The sequence below is a fragment of the Lonchura striata genome, chromosome 10 (assembly GCF_050655825.1).
Source record: "Lonchura striata isolate lonStrDom1 chromosome 10, ASM5065582v1, whole genome shotgun sequence".
Taxonomy (NCBI): Eukaryota; Metazoa; Chordata; class Aves; order Passeriformes; family Estrildidae; genus Lonchura; species Lonchura striata.
In genome coordinates, this window is record NC_140712.1 from 18,070,838 (window position 1) to 18,085,943 (window position 15,106).

A 15,106-nucleotide genomic window follows, 5' to 3' on the forward strand; every position below is an offset into this window, starting at 1 on the left:
CCAGCAAATGGCCCTCTGGAGGCTTTCAAAGAACACCCAGGAAAATGTAGGGAGCTTACCTTGAACCAGCAGTATTTGGTTTGGGGATGAAAAAAAAGAGAACATGAGAGCTTGAAAATGGAAAATCAATCACAAATGAGTTCATTAGGGCAGTGACAGTCTCAGCTATGAGGGATGAGCATCTCTGAGCTCCATTTGTGGGTTGCTATAGATTCATGGAACCAGAAAGATTTGGGTTGGAAGAGTTCCTTAAAAATCATATTGTTCTAATGCCTTTTCCATGGGCAGGGACACCTTCCACTAGACTTTGACTAGATTGCTCTGTGTCAGTGGCTATTGCCCTAATTTTCTCCAAAAATTTGGGCTAGATATCAGAGGCTGGAGTCTTCCTCTAGATAGGATAGGATGTTTGTCTACAGTCCCATTTCAGAAATTGTAATATACACTAGATACACAGCAAGATTAGTGTCACCCTGGAGGGCTAAGCCAGGCAAGGAGGGAACCTGAGAATTGGTTCAGTACGGGAGGTGCCAAGGAAAGCTTTATTTACTGTGTGCCTGGAAAGCCACCTATGCCAGTGACTCTGCACAAAAGCACAACAGTAGGAGAAAATTAATAGGTAATGAGGACACAGACAAAGCTCCCATCTGGAAGAAACTGAATACAGGTAACTTCCCTCATCTACTTGCTGATTAGGCCTGACTTGGAGCTTTGAGATCCTAGTGATGGATTGAATACAGAAGAATTAAAACAAAACAGGGTCAGCAAATTCTTCCTTCTTCATCCAGTTCAGCAACAGCTGCAGAGGGCAGTTGTGCTTCTGGGATGCAATGCTCCTTCCTCCCCAGACACCTGCATGCTGGAGTAGGCTGGAGAGGAGGTTTTTCCCAGCATCTGTCCCTCTTGCTCCCTTTTAGTTTCCTTCTTGGATCATAGGTTTCAAATCACCAGTCCACCCTGGCTCTTTTGCAGCAACTGACCTGTCAAGAACTGCACCAGTGAAAAAGATCCAGCTACAAATCACTGTCAGACTGCAGAGATGTCTTTTCTGCGGTGAAGCTGGAATAGATATCTATATACAAGGTCCACCAAAAAAAATCTATTCCTTTATCCATGAAATAGTTTCAGTTATTGACTGAAGGTTATGTCTGTGCACAAGAGACAAGAACAAGAAAGGAGTGGGAAGCAGGAGACAAAGAGAAAAAATTAGGACATTAGTACATATTCTCAGTGGCACAGATATAAATACAGATTTATTCTGTTGAGAGAAGTGATTGTCAGGATCTGGGGGAGTATATAAGTGGAGTTCTGCTGAGATGCCCCTGATATTACACACTCAGGTGAAATGATGGTAAAAAAGCCTACATTGAAAGCTCTGACCATTCTGCTGTCTTTCTGCTATCCCAATAGAAAACCCTTTCCTTGTGCACTTGTGTGTGAACATGCTCATCTAGCTGAAGATTAGATTTATCTGGAAATGCATCCCTCAGTGGCTCCTGCAGCACAGCCTCAGCTGGCAGCCGTGGCTCGCGCCGCGTGGGTTACGCTCGCTTGTTCCCAGCACAAGGCAGATCCAGCAGGGGAGAGGCACAAACTCTGTTTTATGGCAGGGCCAGGAAAGAAAATCTTCATGCACAGAGCTCGTGGGCAGACAACTCAAATCGCTGGCACAGAACTAAACTCTGGAGTCCTCATAATACCTGGAGGATTGTTCTTCTTAACCTACTTGCATTTTATTTCACTCGGCTCTTCTTTGCGCCTCTGCCACTCGAAGCGCTAAGTTACAAATCTGCCTAGTAGAAGAATTTCTGCTCCCTCAAATGGCCTCCCTGGGCTGCAGAACTTCATTAATTAGCATCTTTTAAATGGTTGGGTAATATTCGTTGCTCCTTTTCGAAACCGTTTCCCCAAGCCCTAATTTTAATAAAGCTGGTTCTTGAGAACATTTGAATATTAAAGCCTTTGGTTACAAAAAGACGAAAGAGGCATTTTAAAAGACAGCTGGGCAAAGATTACCTAAATGGCTGATGCAATTTTGTGTGTCTGTGTGCATGTGTGGATGTGCAGCACCTCTGAGATAAAGCTTTGTTGTGGAGATGTTTCTGTGTCAGCGTGCATGAGGTCGGAGTAGCTGTCATTTGGGAGGTGTCAGTGCCTGTCAGGGCAGTAAAAACATCAGGGCCCCTGGGGAAACATGGTACTGTGCAATATCTATGAGTGTGGGTGAAAATATCTCTCAAAACACACCAGAAAGAGCTGAGTTAGCTTTATGTAGTTGCATGCACTGTTTCAGATGTGAAAGGTGAACTGAAAGCTGCTGTATATTTAAAGATCTTATCCTGGGGAGGGTGTTCTGTATCTTTTATTATGTGTATTCTTCAAGCCTTACAACCTCACCAGCTGGGGCTGATGGTGGCAAAGGAAGAAACAGTTTGACTGATTTTGTGCAAAGCACTTTTCTGATGGGGACGATGTACTAAAATCAGCTAAGTATGTAATTTTCTTTCAGCATTGTCATGAAAGATCTCCAGTCCTGTGGGGAATTACTAGCAAGGGTTTCCTTATCTTGCCATCAAGGCCTAGCTTTGGAGGATCAAGAGGACAGTCTGGACTCCACCACACATTTTTTTTCCTCCTGAGATTGACAGCAGAGTTGTCAGACTGATGATGTTTTTTGTTATGTTGATACATCTTGTCAACTCTGGACAGGGCATAGACTCTCTGATTCATATCTCACGGGTTAGTGGATCAGACAGGAGTGATTTCTGTTTTACCACAAATCTGAGGTACAGTGATCAGTGAGGTGTAAGTATTTCTTCAGATACTTCAGCCTGCCTGGGAAAGATTTACAGCAGTTTCCTTGCTGAAAGGCTTTATACACTGTGAAACCTCTCCTGAGTCAGAGGGCTGCCTGTCAATGGGCTGTTATTTGCTCAGAAAGCAGCTGTGTTTTCCCACTAGATGCAGTGGCACAGCCATGATTTGTAGCCACTGTAAAATGATGATAATCTGTTATTCACAACCCACCAGAGGTGTGGTCACAGGGTTTTGGTGAGCTGTTCCTGCTGCCCCAACTAATGCAATGCCTGAAATGCAGGCTAGAAAATTTGTTCTTCTTTTAATTCACCTGATCTCGCTGTCCTCTTTGCTGTGTCAGTTGCTGACCCTAAAACATCCTGAAGGAAGCCTTGGAGAGCTGATTCCAGCCACTGGGTCATCCACACACTGGCATTTCTCCTCACCTCTGGTGGAGCTCAGCCTCACACTGACAACCCCAAGTGGAAGAACTGACACAATTTTCAATAGTTTCATTCTCTGTATTTGTTTCAGTGACATATTTGAGCAACAGTCTCCATTCTTAAGCCGTTTTCTTCTTAACAAAGAGGCTTTTCAGGAATTCTGAAGCACTCTCTGTCTCTCTTGTGTGGGAGTGATGCTCCCTGTGACAATGTCTGTGCTACACTGAGTCCTCTTCCCTTCTGCCAGATCATGTCCTCTACACACTTGACCTTAAGGAGATGTTCCTTAGCTGACCCCACTCATGGAACAGTCACAGGAGGTCAGCACTGTACACTGGCTTGCAGACAGAAGGCCAGAATGCTGTATTTGGAGGTCAGACTGTTGAAATTGGAGGAAATGGCAAAAAGATAATGCAAGAGAGCCTCTAGGCTTCCATGTGGGACCTAGGGCCGTGGAGATGGATCCTCATTCCCATGCAATTTCCCTCTAAGCCATTGGGAATGTGTACAGTGCTGTGGATCATCCTGAAGAGATCTGGCTGTAAAATTTTAGGATTTATATTCATGCTTTACATGGTCACCAACCCAAAACTAGTAAATAATCCTGACATTTGACTCCTGCATGCTTCTTTGGATCATCTCTGTAGTAGGTCTGGGCTTCTTTCCCAAGGATAACTCTGCAGTTCCAAAAGCTGGGTGCAAATGGAGATTGGGTGAAGCAGTGGTGAATTTAGATTTGCTACCAATGATCCTAAACTCAGTCCAAGGCTTTAGAGCTACCAGTGAGAGGCTGGAGAGGGTAATACACAGGAGTGAGTGAGTGGCTAAAGTGACCACAGCCACACTGTGGCTCTTCAGCTGCTTGTGGATCACAAGCAAATTTATCTTCTGTGGCTCCTTTTTGAGGGGCAACCCCTCACCCTGCAGCAGAGGAACCCATCAGAGTAGCAACCATTGCACACCACTCCTCAAGCTCTCCTTACTCCAGGTGTGGGCTCCTGCATGTGAATATTTTGGTCATTCATTGGGAAAATCAGAAAATTGACTCTCTGAGAGGAGGCTGAACTTCTCTACTCAAAGTAAGAGCAATCAGCAGCCAGGTCAAGGGATGAAATCACAAATGCAGTGTGAGAGGGAAGGAGTTTCTTTAAGCTTTGTATAGGATTTTACCAGCTCCATCCATCCTACAATGTGAAGGACGGGTCTTCCTTCTTCCTGCATTGGATGGTCTTGTGCGTCTCTTAAATTTTGCTAGTGGTTAAAAAATAGAATGTTTCTTAAAAAAAAAAAATAGGAAGGCTGTCTTGTACACACTCAGGTTGCAATAGAAATCTGATCTGGAATGGCAGAGAGAAAAGAGAGAAAACAGGATTTATAAAGGCTCAAATTCAAATATTTACTTTCTTTATCTTATTTCTTTGCATCTGCTTAAATAATTGACTAGAAGTAGAGAACCTTCTAGGTGAGATGAAGAAGAATAATTTTTTTTTCAGGAAGACATATAATAGGTGAAAGATTATTACTAGTTCTAAATTCAGAATAAAACCCAGCTTCAGGCCTTCTTTGCTTAGGATGAAAACATCTTTTCATGATCTTTATGCATATGAAGGAAAGTGAACCTTTTTCTCTTGTAGTAATTGCATTTTTAGTCACAATTGCCTGTTATCTTTGCATTTCCCACAGGTGGAGATATTGGCTTTCATGGAGGGTTTGCTTTAGCTGTGCATCTCTCAAAACTCTTTGTGATATTATGAAATATCAGGCTGCCAAGTAATCAGTGTGGGTTTCTTTTCTTTCCTAATAAACACACACGCACAGGCAGTAATTTATTTATTCAACTCCTTGTTCAGGGTTGAAATTTACTCCAAAAGCAAGCAACAGCATACAGAGAGTCCAGGTTATGATTCAGTCCTTTTCCAGGGACTGCCCAGGGAGCAGCAACAAAGGTCATTCATTCACTGATAGTCTGTGACACCACAGGTGGAAACCTGTTCAACCTCTCCCACCCCAACATTCACAGAACTTTAATTTGGGTTTTAATTTCTTTTTCAGGAAGCTTTTCCTGTATCATTTATGAAATCTCTTTGTCAAAATGGAAATAATTCTAATCCCCTACATTTATTTTTCCCTTGTTTGCTATATTTGCTGAAGTCTGATGAAACGAGTTTGGTCAGCTTCCCATTTGATAATAGTCAGATTCACTTTCTGATTTTCAGTCACGCACAACACAGCAAGAAAACAGCTCATGGGGGTGATCAAAACACCTCGCTGAAACAATTTCTGCTTATTTTGTTTTTTGCAATTATTCTTTTTCTCTTTTTCCTTCAGCATCATGGAAATATTGAGTCAAAATTAGGTTGCCAACATCACTTAAAAAGAGATGAAGGATTTTAAATCCCTAGTCAGTGTTAGAATCCATAAGCAATCCTAAAAAAGAAAAAAGAAAAAAGAGGAAAACCTTTATCCTCAGAATCAGCCTAATTGTCATAGTTATTCTTGTTATTCTTTATTTTACCTACCAAGCTCTGAATTTCATATTACATTCTTTTCTTTTCCACTGGTGATGGTGAATATCAAGAAGTGTGAAATCAAAGATAGGATGCCAGATTTCTCAAGGAAAAAAAAACCAATACACTTCGCTCTTCTGCTTTGGCCTCGATCTGTTGGGAGGAGAGGAAGGTGAAGGTGAAAAGGGCAGGGAAACAATTTCTGGAAACTGTGCAATGGCTATGGGAGAACAGCAGGAAAAGAGGCCTGAAGCTGCTTCAGTATTGTTTTATCTCTCTGATAACCTCACTCAAATGCAATCTTTCACCTTCATTTTAGCATCTGCCACCAGGAGAAAAAAAAAAAAAGTGGAGAAGACAGGCCAGTGAAAAGGAACAGAAAAGGTTTTTCTGTTTCACAGGCTTTCTCAGAAATTTGGTGGTAACCAAACGGAACAGACCCGCTCCAAGGTGAACCGGGGGCTGTTCGCTTCATCAAGACTCAATTTGCAGCAGATTTCAGATCCACGAGGCCAGAACCACCTTTTGTCAAGCAGATCCTGCCCTGGAAGCTTAAGGAAGACCAGAAGTACCACCAGGCTGCAGGGCTGTCAGCAGCCTTGTGCCCACGCGGGGCTGTGGGCACCGGGCAGTCGGCAAAGCGCGGTCACTGTCAGTGCGTGGAAAGAAGGAGGATCCTGGGCTTAAACATCACGTCCTCCTGTGAGGAAAAGGGATCTGTGACATCAAAACTTTCATTCCTTCAGAGCAAAGACCTATCTGCCTGTCAGGACTCTGAATTTGATGTGTTTTCAATGCAGTTTTATGTGATGGATGGCTTGGGCCCCCTACAGTTTACCTGCCAAAAGTTAATGTAAATGCTCCAGAAGTTTGCAGAGGAAATGAAAGCCCAGGATGTTTCTGAAGTCTGGGAGATAATTAGTGTGATTTACATCCTTGGCATTGCAGGAAGCTTAACAATTCTCGTGTTCCCATGAAATGCTGTTGCAGGGGTGGGGGTTTGGGAAAATTATGTTGGTTGAAATGCATGGATCAGGATGCTGGTGGAGAGTGGAGCTGCTGACACAGATGGGAAGTGATAACAGAATAAGGGGGTTTCAGATCCCACTGCTGCACAAGGACACACTTTTACAGATGCTGGAACTGCTGAATTAACCACTTTTCCTTTGAAAACTACTGCTTTGAGTGGGCAAGGAGTGTCTTTGCTATACTTAGAGGTGGATTATGTGATGGGAAAAAATAGAAGGGCTACTTCATGTGCCAGCACATGAAACTGCCTCCAAGTCTTGCCAGAAAAGGAGAAGAGCACAGCAAAAGCTTCTCAAAATCTTGCTCTAATGAGGAGCGGGTGTGAGTTTTGCAGAAAGGCAGGTTGCAGGGCAGCTCCAGGGAAAGGTGACATGCTGTTGTGAAAGGGAAGGAGTACCCAGCGGAGCGCAGATGTGGCAGCCTCTGGAATTCAGGCCTGAAGGTTTGACTTGTTGAGACACAAAAAACTATTCAGTGCTCATTGTTCTCAGAGATCAGTCACCCTCCTCGTGGATGGAGACTGAACAGTTCAGCAGCAGGATTGCTGTGGATCTGCAAGGTCAGAGGGGCAATGGGGACAGGGAAAATGCTGCTGGGCAGACAGGACCATCTATAGAGTAGAAAGCCTCAGTGCTGGAGGCTCTGGGCCAGAAAAAAACCCCATGGGACAGCGGCAGACAGAAAGAGAGGATGCTGGTAGAACAGGAGTAATAGATTTCCATCTTTCCAGGTTATTTAGGGAACTAGGCAGTGTAACGATGCCTTTAATATTTTAAAATAGAATTTAACTTCTCATATTTTTGCCTTGTATAACCTCTTCTTGCCTTCTCTCAAAGAGATCCCTTCAGTCCACGCCGGTGAGTCGCCATGGAGACTACAGCCATGTGGTGGCAAGACGTGACTCCACACTGCTCATCACTTAATTATTTATTAATAGACTTTTACCCTCATAGCCTCAAGAGATATAACATCTTGTTACCAAGGCTGGGAGAGAAACAAGAAAAAAAAGGCACAAAAAAAAGGGGGAGAAAAACACAGGCAATTAGAAATAACTAATTAGAAGTACTATAAACATGCCAGGCAATGTAATAGGAGTGGAAATTGAGCTCAAAACCCTATAGGTCAATACTGTTTAGCTGAAAAAGTATCTGGCTAGGTAGAGAAAAGACACAATATACAGCGAGGTGAAGTTTGTGGCCAGGGTCATTTTCCTGGGTGCCCACAGCAGTCTGTTGGGATGGGAACATGTGTTCTCAGCTGGAAATGAACCCCAACAGCTAAATCACATTGCCTTGCCTTTAAAACCTTGCCATAAAGATTTTGATCTCCCAGGAATCAGGAATAAGAACCATGGAGATCACAGGACCACGTAGCTTTGATGACCAGTCACAATTTCTAAATTGCAAGGAGTCTGGCAAACACTTGTGAAAACCTCTCACTCTTTGAATTTTTGATTAAAACAGACCTGGTAAATAACAGGTCAATTAATAGGAATGAGCACCAGTTTGTAAAAAAGGTCAAGATGCACAGCAGGATTTCCTTGCTTTGTATTTGATTTAATTGAACAACTAATCCAGCCTATTATAACAGAAAATAAGTGCAGGCATTATCTTATTTCTGTCTCTTTCCTTTTGACTATTATAAGAGCTATAGAACCAGTAGACCAGCTATTACTTTTTCTGCAAAATTCTTCCCAATATAATTAACCCAAAAACTTTCTCATGCCTGCTTCACTTGGCAAGACGCAACTAGGAGGAGAATGAGAATAAGTTGGAACTCCAACAAAGCTTGTAAGGGGACATCTGTGCCCTCTAGATAAATATCAAACATGACAAGACAATGCATTGGGCCAGAAAAATTAAAATCCCTTCATAATTTGTCTTTTAAGAGGGGGAAAAATGTAAAAATTTTTCAACCCCAAGCACAATATAAAACAAAACTGGAGGAATTGCATGGCACAGAGCCAAGCAAATTTAAGGAAAAAAATCTAGCAAACAATGAAATGTAACAGCTCTGACCAAAACCAACCATTAAATGTTAAATGCTGCTCTTGTAACTGACAACACCAACAACTTTAAAGGGCTGTTTTACTAGCATGTGTATGTGTGTGTAGGGAATACTTAGCCTCTCACAGAGCTGGCTAAATTTGTATTTCTTGTGTTTTGCTGTGGGTTTTTTTCTTTAATATTTTTTTTCCTTTACAAATTTGTGCTAATGGAGGGTGAAATCCACAGTCAGGCCGATTGCAGTAAAGGAGGTTGGAGCTCTTTGCATCTGGTCTGGTGGGCATGAAGGACTGTGGGCATCACCTGCCTGCTTGGCCTCGGAACAGGTTCACCTGGAGACACCTCCTGCCACACACCAATGAGGTACAAATTCTTGTGGTGGTGGACAGAGAGGAGAGACAGTGGAGGACCAGGAATGGGGAAAGGGTTCACTGACATTCCTGTACATTTTGAGTGGAGTCTTTGTCTCTACTCCACAAAGGAGCCTAAAGGAAGGACTTCAAGCACAGAAGTACTGAAGCAACTGAGGTCAAAAGTGAAGTCCTGGTCTTCCCCTGCCTGGCACAGCTCAGCAGAGACCCATCCGTAACCACCTTTCTTGCTAGTGCTAAAAGAGAACAGCCTTGTTTGCTTTTGTACACGTGGGACAACCACAGAGGTGAAAGATTTTTTCATTTTGAAAAGAACAAGGACTCAGGCTACCCCTTTTGCTTTGCTGTTCTACTCTTATCCTCTCGTCTCTCCTCCAAGAATTCCAAAGTCTCTGTCAGTTTGTCTGATCAGCCCTGTGACTCAGTGGTGAGTTTGTGAGAAGTCTTCCTTTCCCATCTCCCCAGAGTTTTTTGGAAACAATTCCTACCAGCTCTTATATTCCCTGACACTAGCCAGGTGAGCCTCTAATCATATTTAGTACAGCAAGATTAACCTGTCATTAAAAATATAATTGTTCTTCAATTTGCACTGCTTTCTGAAATAGAGGCTGAAGAGAATGCCAATGCTGTGACTGGAACTTTGCTGCAAAGCCTCTGGCAACAAAAAGCTTATTATTTGCAAAAGAGGCTATTCTAATTGGAAAATATGATGGAGAGAAAATAGTGAATCCCCAGTAATCTCCTTCCAAGATGATAATGCATGTGGTATAATGAATATTAATGTATCATATTTACGAAATGGGGACACTGGAAAGCGCAAGATAAGTTTTCCTTCTCACTGCACTGTACTTGGCAAATAACACTTGGTGGAGTGACATTCACCCAGAAGTTGTCCTCCACACCTCTGTCTCAGACACAGCTGAACAAAAATGCACCCAGAATTGCCCTTATCCATGATCTTACAACAACCACTGTCCCATTTCTGGCATTCCCTCCCCACAACTCTCCTCTTGTTCATTACTCATTTCAGTCAAACATGACACTCCTCACACAGCCCTGCTCATCCCTGGGAAGCCAGGAAGATGCATGAACTTGGACCAACCCAGTTGGAAACATGGTGTTATCCTAATATCCACTATCACTACACGCTAAATGTCAACTCAAATGATCTCTGAGAAAGGGAGATGTTTTATTTCAAAATCATTCAACTGGATTTTAGAGTCAGTTTCTCAGTCCCCCTGGACTCTCAAAGACACTGGAATTAATGTGAGTTTGTGTTAAGACATTAAATTCAAGAACTCATAATCTGGTCCTTCCTGTTTAGTTATTAAATGCTAAGAAGTGCCTGAGTTTGTTCTGAAGTCCTTGCTAAAGATGCTCTCACCCAGAGATCCCCCCATGTTGGCTAAATCCTTGTTCCTAGCACTGTAACTATAGTACATGAAGTTTTTTAGGACAATTGACTCTCCCTTAAGTATAGTCATTACCTGTTCTGGCAGACTTCTTTGTAAGTCTTTAAAAAATAATTCCCAGAGAATTGAGGTTTATTGGAGAGACATATTCTTTTATTTACTTGCCCATTCCCAAACTTATCTTCCAGTTATCTGCTTCCTTTGGAATTAAGCAGTTAACATAGTTACTGTGTGGAAATGTAGATTTCCCTTGGCACTCCTTTGAGAGAAGAAAGGATCATTTCAGACAGGTCCCCCTTTAGGTAATGCATCTTCCAGAGCTATCTCATTATTTCTATAGGACAAATGAGAGTGACAGCTTGGGAGTGCAGGAAAGTGAGAGCCATCATGCTGATAAAAGACTCAGGGGTCTGGACTCACTCTGGCCACAAACTTAGTGTGTGACACGAAGAAAACCATTTTATTTTGCTGCTCCTTACTTCTCTACCTCTCAAAAACTTTCCCTCAACTCTTTTTCTACTGTGTTGGTGTAAATTATAAGCTCTTAGGTATAATCTCTGTCCCATCCTGTCATGTTATTCAGCAGAAGGGAAGGTGGATCTTTGCAGGGGCCTTTGGGAACCAGAGCAGAGGCAACAATAACAGAGATGACAATGGTAGATAACATGTTCAGGACTCCAGAGGTGGCTCCCTGCCTTCTGATGTCAGTGCACATAATCCCCACACAGAATCCACACGGAGCTGCAATCATCACGTGGTCCCAGCAGGATTACAGGTGTTGCTACTGGACACGAAATGAGTACACAGAAGATTGGTGAGTTCCAGAGAGAAAAAGAGCTAATTTTAGTTCTGATTTCACAATATATAGAATTCTAAAAGTGACAGTGGATTGGAGGATGAAATTGCCACCTCTCCAACCACACTGGTCAAACCAACAGTCCATCAATTCTCTCCTCCCAGAAAGAATAATGCAAAACAATCACTATTTACATGAACAGTGCATGAGAACTCCAGTAGAAATATGAAAACACTATCAGAAGGCTAAAGAAGTTTTATGAGAACTTTAAAACTTTCAAAAGAACTATAAAAGAAAACACTTTCAAAAATGAGGGCAACATACAGGGGTGATTCACCTACAAATAGGTGAAATACAAATAGTTTATCAGTTTGCCCTTGTGAGAGGATGATTTGAAGGGGAGGGTGGCTCTGGGGCTGCCATCGATCCCCACAAATGTTGGACATGGAGTGTGACAAGCAAGTTGTGTGCTCTGGCTTTAAACCTGGCCCTTGCTACTTCTGCTGAAATAAGGTCTCATCATGTGCAGCTTAGAGGCTCTGGAACAGACAAGAGCAGTTTTGAATACATCCAACATGGTGACACACAGGACACAGAGTTCTGTGGGGACAACAGCACATATCCCATTGCAATGGTTTTGGGGTGTGCTTTCTTCACTCTACCTCCAGCAAATTCTAGGCTTTTGCCACACCCACACGTGCTATTTCAGAAAGCATCTAGCACTGGGATAAATCACCTCCCCCAGGCTATCCAAAACCTTCAGCCACTGCCATGCCGAGCAATCTATATACAGAATAATTATTTTAATCAGGAGTTGTGTTAGAAATAGGATATGTGCAGCTGTTGTGTGGTTTCCTGCACTTCCTGCAATGGCTGCCTGGAAAAGTGGATTAAAACTGTAGGTGGAAGGGCAGTTGTCATGGAAACGGCATCACTGGCAGCTTCATTTCAATCTTTTCTTCCTTCTGATAATTTTCTACCCACTTTGCCCCTCTGAGCTGGTACTCTGCCATCTTGGTTCTCCCTTGCCTTGATCAAGCTATCTGTGGAGCTTCAAGTCGGGGTTTGGAAGTGAACCTAGCTGGATGAAACATGGAAAACCAGTGGAGAGGGCCACTAGCCCTGGAGGGCAAGACTGTGGCCTCAGGAGTTATTGGCATCCATGATTAACAAGTGCAGCTGAGAGTTAAATTTCAAGACAGCCAAATATAACCTAAAGTGGCCTTGAGTGAACTAATTACCTTCACTTGATCTTAGATTTCTAATTTTGTTTTCCCCAAATACTCAGATTGCGCTGGTGCATCCAGAAAATGTTCCAAGGCATCTAGAGTTTAATGTGCTTTTGTTCACATCATTATTCAGTTAAAAATAACAAAAAAAGCCAACTTTCCAGAAGGTGTATTTCCTGTTATTAGCACTTTTCTACCTACTACTCTCAGTTTTGGAGGAAAACTAAAACCATGAGGTTTCAGAAACCAATCAAACCATGAGAAAAATGAACAATTGGGACTAATGAACCAGAAAATAATTGGTCCAAATTATTGAATAAATATAGCACTTAAGAGTAATGAAGGTACTTAAGCAGCATGGGGACTGGATTCAGAGCTATTTGCCAACTAGACAGCAGTCTAAATTTGGAGCAAATGCTGGGCCTGATTCATCACTGAGTTTTCTATCCCCATGTGACTCTCTGGAGGCTGTTTTGCAGAGTAATGAATTAAGCTCATTACTCGAGATGCACAGTCCCTCTGCTCACACCAGCCTGTCACTTCCTGCTCGCTGAGGTCTGGCAGAACTAAGTTGGTTTTTACATAAAATTTAAGTTAAATTTTTTTTTCAGCAGATGTAAGAGGCCATTGGTAGAACACAGCAACAAGAGCAAAGCCCTCATCCATCAGCAAAAAGTGCTTTTCCCTGACTTATGACCATTTTTCTGTTGTTTCCTGGCCATGCCTGTGGTTTTTTTTCTCCCAGTCCTAGTTTTATCTAAGGAAGAGAACCACAGACACAAAGATGGGTTTGTCTTGCAGGGTTGTTTTTGCTTTGGGTCTTTAGAGTGTTCCCCAGAGATGTCTGCAGAGGAACACCCTCAGCTGAGGGTCTTGGGCCAACAGCAGTAACTGAGCACAAGACTACCAGAATTACCTGTCCCTTTCCATTCCAGCTTCAAACCCTCACTGTGCAAATGAAAACACATTGGGTGCTTCCATGATGATTTAACATTGGAAACTGCAAGTTCAGCATCACTTGAGATGATTGCATTCAGTGCAGCCTGTTCTTCATGCTACCAACAGTAGCTGATGGTAACAATGGTCCTTTGCCTACGTGTGTGGCAGTGCCTGCAGTGGGAGGAAGGCTCAGTGGCAGAGATGAACAGCCTTGGCTCCTGCAGGTTCCTGTAAATGAAACACTGCAGCCAAGTAGAGGGAAGAAGGGGGAGGGATGCATAAAGAAGAGCTCAGCTGCAAGGAGAGTTTGACCCCCACACTGCTTTCCCTTTCCCAGCTGGGGAATAGAGCCCCATTTGTCATGATTCAGGAACCTCAGAGCCAGCTACCTGCACGTCACATCCAGAGCCCTGTGGCTGGGATGTGGAAGGATTTATAAACATGTAGGCTGGGCTTTTATTTCCTGATAATCTAGTTCAGTGTGACAAATAGCCCCATGAACAGGATACCCGCTGGCTCTCATTGTCCACGTCACTTGGACAGCCTCCAGCCTCCCAGTGCCGGAGGTGCTGGCTTCCTTCCCAGCTCTTCCCTCTATCTGCAGCCCTCCAGCAAGTTTTCATCACTCCAGCCTCTTCCGAGGCAGTGACCCCGATGTACCTGTCACATGGAGCTCTCCAGATAGCCATGGCACTTGGCAATGTGTGCCAAGAGCTGAGCACAATTTAGGAACTTAGAGAATGTTTCACTTTGTCATTCTCTACTCATCCTTGTTGCTCCCTTCTTCTCTCCCTGGTGTTCCATCCAGGGATGAGGCTGTAGGTTGTTATCCACACTCTTCTCTAACCCTACTACTGCCTTGTATGTGTGATAACTAGCAACCCAATCAGCTCCTTTGCCATTCTGTGAAATGGGAATGTCATTTGCTTATCCTGTCACACAGCTCCAGGCTCAGTGTCTCCAGCTGTTAAATCCTATTTAAAACCACTCAGAAGGGAATTCCAACACCCCTTGAACCAGATGCTGGCCTTTGTCCACCCCTTCCTCCCCACTCAGCTGGTTTCCCAGCTTAACCAATTCTTTACCTGCTAATAAATCATGAAGCAACAGAAGGAAACCACATTCTGTTCCAAACAGAACTGTGGCAGCTTGATTCAATATAAACAATCCTGGCACTCCAAAGATTTCCAATTGATGGAATGAGCATTTGTAAATATCTCTTCTGAGCTCTGCATAAGTCAAATGAGTTGGTCTGAACTAATGTGATTCCAGGGGAATCTTCAGAGTTATTCCCATCTCAGAGTGCAAAACAATATTTTAGCAAGGCAGAATTTACAGAAACTTTCTCCTTTTTTGTTTTTTTTCCCAAGTAGCAACAGCAGGATGCACTAAGATGGGCAGATGGTCCAGAATTTATCATTTTGATGGGGCACTGTGGGCAAATGCAGGTATGTGTGCACCTGCAGGAAAGGTGCTCTGCATCAATGCCCATGTGCACAGGTGACATTGATACACACATGCATTAGTACATGTGACATACCCTTGTGTGCTGCATCCAAGAGCAAATGCTCTTGTGCA

The 15,106-nt window shown here is 43.1% G+C and overlaps 1 protein-coding gene across 2 annotated transcripts in view; it reads right to left on the reverse strand.

Annotated features, from left to right (window-relative positions):
• Nucleotides 1-15,106, reverse strand: part of AGBL1 (AGBL carboxypeptidase 1) — a 388,880-nt gene that overhangs the window by 11,027 nt on the left and 362,747 nt on the right. The window contains exon 23 of one of the 2 annotated variants that reach the window (XM_085588339.1): nt 4,483-4,576. The exons of the other annotated variant lie outside the window; for it this stretch is intronic. Within the exon in view, the coding sequence (XP_085444465.1) occupies nt 4,498-4,576 (79 nt within the window). The 3' untranslated portion in view covers nt 4,483-4,497. Of the gene's footprint in view, nt 1-4,482; nt 4,577-15,106 lie in introns of those variants that run through there. 2 annotated transcript variants of the gene reach the window in all.